The sequence below is a fragment of the Myotis davidii genome, unplaced genomic scaffold (genome assembly GCF_000327345.1).
Source record: "Myotis davidii unplaced genomic scaffold, ASM32734v1 scaffold237, whole genome shotgun sequence".
Taxonomy (NCBI): Eukaryota; Metazoa; Chordata; class Mammalia; order Chiroptera; family Vespertilionidae; genus Myotis; species Myotis davidii.
The window spans coordinates 148879-153858 of NW_006287912.1; the positions used below are offsets into that span (position 1 = coordinate 148879).

Sequence of the window (4980 nt, forward strand, 5' to 3'; positions counted from 1 at the left end):
CTCTTTCAACCTAGTTTTCTGTCTTGAATCCAGTGCAGCCAAATTATAATCATTATCACCATCCACTACAGTGGGTGTAGAACATTCTCTTTTGAAATTCCTATAAGAGTTTCTACTGATTCTGTGATATCAGAAAACTGGGAGCCTAAGAGGTATACCTTAAAAGACTACTGATTAGACCTCATTTCCCAGACTTTGCTGACAATGAATTGGACCTGGGCTAGACTTTTCAGGGAAATATCTTTGGGGTTGAGTGTGATACAGACCGACCCTTTAGCTTGCTTGACTCATGGGAATGGTTCAGGGCCAGAACCAGACACCTGCCATGCTAATAACTTCCCTCGTGGTTCAGAATTTACTGTGACTGAAGATGGGTAGTTGCTATAATACTGCCCACCTGAACATGGGTACACCATATTTTTAGGGCTCCTAAAGCATCAAGTCAGTAATGGCCAATTAGGACTTTTTAATTTTTACTAATCTCTAATTAAAAGTTGTCTAGTCGTTCATTTCTAGAAACATAATTTGTACACTGTGTTCATTTAGAATTTCATATGCTATGACATTAGATAGCTAACTTCTTAAATCTTCTAGTTCCTGTTCGGTAATATGAAATATAGATATGTGTGTGTGTGTGTGTATATATATATATGTATATACATATATATGCGCATATATATATATATATATATCTTGCAGAGAATGAAAGTAATTCCTTTCCATTGTCAAATGAATTTCAGATCCCAGCCGTACATGACAAAAATGTCTGTTCTGCCCAGCTGCTATTGAGATGTCAACCACCTAAAAAAAACAAGCCGTGCCAATGTTTTTACCACCATAATTAATATTAGAAAATATATTGGATAATTTTTTATATATCTTATTTTCTAGAATGACCAATCAACAGGGGACATAAAAGTGATTGGTGGAGATGATCTCTCAACTTTAACTGGAAAGGTATGTATCTTGAAGGAGAAGAAAGCCCTTATACCAAGAGTCAATTAGTAACACTGTGCTGCCAATCAATCACTAAGAGGAAGTTTACATAGTTATTTATGCACATAGGTATCTTTCTCTAGGTCATATAGCAAAGAGACAGCGGAATCCAACATTAAATTTAAAAGTTCATGTTGCCAAGTACTGCTATCTGCCACTGTGGTGATCTAATTTGGGATCCTTCAAAAAATATATATATGGGGAAAAGCAGTTTTTTTAAAAAAATAGAGTCACAGGTTTTTTCCCCCCCCCATCTATTTAAAATTGATTGGAGAGAGAGAAGGGAAGGAGAGAGGAAGAGAAAAAGAGAAAGAAACATTAATTTGTTCCGCTTATCCATGTATTCATTGGGTGATTCTTGTATGTGCCTGACTGGGGATCAAAGCCAAGACCTTGGCATATTGGGACAATGTTCTAACCAACTGAGCTATCCAGCCAGCGCACACATAGTTTCTGAAAAGGTAGAGGAGCAGCAAAATGTAGTGGCTGAAAGTGGGTTCTAGAGCTGGACAGCCTTGATTCAAAGCCTGGCTCAGTACTTCCTAACATGTGACCTGGGGCAGTTTATTTAATCTCTCTGTCTCCCATATGTAAGTGGGGATGATAACAGCAGGCACGTCATAGAGTTAAGAAGACTAAGTGAAATAATGCATGTAGAGTTCTTACAACAATTTCTGGAGTTAGAACACTCAGTAAATTCAAACATAACTATTATTTTAAGAAACTTCAAAGAGTTTTTTTGAACATCAAAATTCTTGCAGTATAAACAATTGGCTGAACTAATAGAGATCTTAAGATGTTTGAACATTTTTCTTCTAATACATGACATGATTTTTGAGTAACCAATAATAGAGTGCTGCGTTTTTAAGCTGCTGTTTATTTTTTACTTATAAGCCCTGTGCCTAATATAAAGGCATAATCTCAAACATTTCACAGTGTTTCTATGAGGTGTATATTAGCTCCATTTTACAGATAAGGAAAATAAGACTCAGCAAAATTGAAGGACTTACTCAAAGTCACACTGCCAGTAAGTGGTAGAGCTTGTTTTTGAATCTAGACCTTTCATTCTCCAAAACACTTTTGTCATCTGGCTTTTACATTTTTTAAAAAATATGTTTTCATTGGTGTTTGTTTTTTTTTGAGAGAGGAAGGGGAGAGGCAGAGAGAGAGAGAAACATTGATGAGCATGAACATTGATCGGCTGCCTCCTGCACACCCCTCCTGGGGATCGAGCCCACAACCTGGGCATGTGCCTTGATCAGGAATCTTCTGACCTCTTGGTGCATGGGTTGATGGTCAACCACTGAGCTATACCAGCCAGGTGGCTTTTACATTTTAATGTTCACAGCTTATTTGACTGAGTATCTATAAGGAAACTTTAGCATACAGCACTTGTGTCAAATTCTGTGGTCCCACCCTGCAGGTGTGGCTCAGTTTGGTTGAGTGTCGTCCCATGAACCAGGAGATCAGGTTTGATTCCGGTCAGTGCACATGCCCGTGTTGCAGGCTCGATCTTCAGTGAGGAGCCTGCAGTACAGGAGGCAGCCGATCAATGTTTCTTTCTCATTGATATTCCTATTTCTCCCTCTCCTTTCCTCTCTGATATCAATAAAGCATATTTAAAAAATTCTGTGGTCCCATATCAGAGTCATGCCAAACTAAAATCCGCTTCAACATCTTTGGAAAACTTTTAAAGGAGAAATTTTAATCTTTTGATCCTTTCTCCTCTCTGTCCATCCTATACACCACTGCCAGACCTATTCTCCTTCCTTTTCAGCATGCTTTGCCCATATTTTGAAGTCATTTGAATCCCTTACTTCTGCAGTCAATTTTTAGTGCTGGACGGGGTCTAGCCTTCACGTTCTGTGCTTTTATTTGACCTTGCCTTTCCCACTTAATGGCTCTGTCCCACTATGTAACTCTGTGATCTTAAAACATATCTAAAATAACTTTCTTTTCATGATAGTCACACTAAAGCACATTTATTGTGGAAAAAATCAAGACATAAATTGGATGAAGTTATTTCTTGGTGGTTAGATTATAGGTTATTTAGACTTTCTATTTTAGTTTATCTCTTTGGAACATAGTGTGTGCAAATACGTATTCCACAACCCCCTTTGTGCACTTAGTGGATTAAAATATGTGAAAACACCTCTTCAAATCTCTACTCTCTAACTATTTTTATGACTTTAGGCAACTCATTAATCTCTGATTTTTTCAAATTTTTCATTTAATAAGTAAGGATGCAGCTATTTGACATAAAATAAGCTCTCAATGATAGCAATTCTCATTATTTTACTTATTTTTTATTTTTTCAAAACAGTATTGATGTCTCTGGACTTTTATTTGTATAAAATGTCTCATACCAGTTAAAGTCTATAATTATGACTTAACCAAGGTTCTGTAGCTACTTAGTATTGGAGCCAAGACTAGAATCCAGTTTCTCTGTCTCCAAATTCAGTGATGTTTTCAAACTACAACTTCATCCAGTGGTGCTCATTGCTGCCACAGTGAGCCAGTTACTGATAGGAGAATATTATCCTTCAGATGTGCTAGCTATGGTAATGTAAATCTTGAGAAAGAGCCACATAGTAGGTGGTGAAACAATGATTAGTCAGTTAATTATTATATTCAATTTTATTAAATATTTGGATTGAAGTATCTATTGAAAGACAAATTAGTTGTGACATGAAGAGATGAATAAATATGAACTGTGATAGTAATATATATTGTAAAATATATGCAAAATTATTGATTATACAAAGTGAGGTTTTTTAAATTTCTAATATTTATTTCTTGCAACCCAATGGATCTTGTGTGCCCTACTTTGGTAACCACTGACTTAAAAGAATATATAGAACATTAAAATTCTAGTGCTATATATATATGTGACAGAGAAATGAGAACTAAAATAAACAATATAGTATGGATCTTATGACAATGATTATAACCAGTATGTGAAATGCTACTTTATTCCTATAACTAGCACAAGAACAAATAGGACTATTCTATACATTGGAAGTAGTTAGATGGTATTTTCTCTAAGGGTTCTTTCAGCTATAAAATTCTGAGGCGTAGAAATTGGGGTGAAGGTTTTTGGTGGGAGTAAGCAAAGATTGGTACCCTTTTTAGTTTAACCTAATAATAATAACTTATCCAGAAAATGCAGAACAATTTTAGTTTAATGAGTAAATAGTTTTTGAATTGGATTCCATATGGTAAGTTAAATGCATGATTTTGGAGTTATTTTCTAAATTATAGTTCTTGAATTTTAGAGTTAGATACATACTCATTCAAGTCCCTCATTTTACACGTAGGAAACTGATGCTCTGAAAAATTTTATGACTTTCCCAAGATTAGACCTCTGTTTAAGCAATACAAACTTTTAAAAAATGAACATATGGGTCAAATTTTATTTTTAAAAATTCTATTGCAGTGAAAATTTTATATTAAAGAGTTCTAAATCCCAACAGATGGAATTTGTTATGATGTGATTTGAGTTATAATTAGAAACACTGTCTGATTCATTGTACTGATTTTCATTTCTCTTTTTCTTCTAGAATGTCTTGATTGTTGAAGTAAGTTCTACATATTTTTAATATAGTGTTTATGTTTTCTAACTTAGTATCCACAGTCCTAAAGGTAAGCTAGGGACAGAAATTGCTCTTCATCAATTTTGATGGTAGGCTTGTGTTATAAGAAAATGAGATTTTTTTTTCTTGTCAAATTTGTACTGGATAATGGAAAGTTTTGGTATATTTCTCTTTTGGCTTAAATTTTTTCCTTTTATTTATTTATTTATTTTTAAATACACACACACACACACACACACTTATTACAGTTGTTCCTCTTTCCCGCCCCCCATAGCTCCCCTCCACCCAGTTCCCACCACATCCCATGCTCTTACTCCCCCACCACACTGTCCTTGTCCATAGGTGTAAGATTTTTGTCCAATCTCTTCCGCACTCCCCACAACCCCTTCCC

General features: G+C 35.3%; 1 protein-coding gene across 1 annotated transcript in view; it reads left to right on the forward strand.

Annotated features, from left to right (window-relative positions):
• The window catches only part of HPRT1 (hypoxanthine phosphoribosyltransferase 1), a 39803-nt gene that overhangs the window by 27369 nt on the left and 7454 nt on the right, over positions 1 to 4980 (forward strand). The window contains exons 5-6 of the mRNA XM_015561322.1: positions 892 to 957; positions 4557 to 4574. Of these exons, the coding sequence (XP_015416808.1) occupies positions 892 to 957; positions 4557 to 4574 (84 nt within the window). The remainder of the gene's footprint in view (positions 1 to 891; positions 958 to 4556; positions 4575 to 4980) is intronic.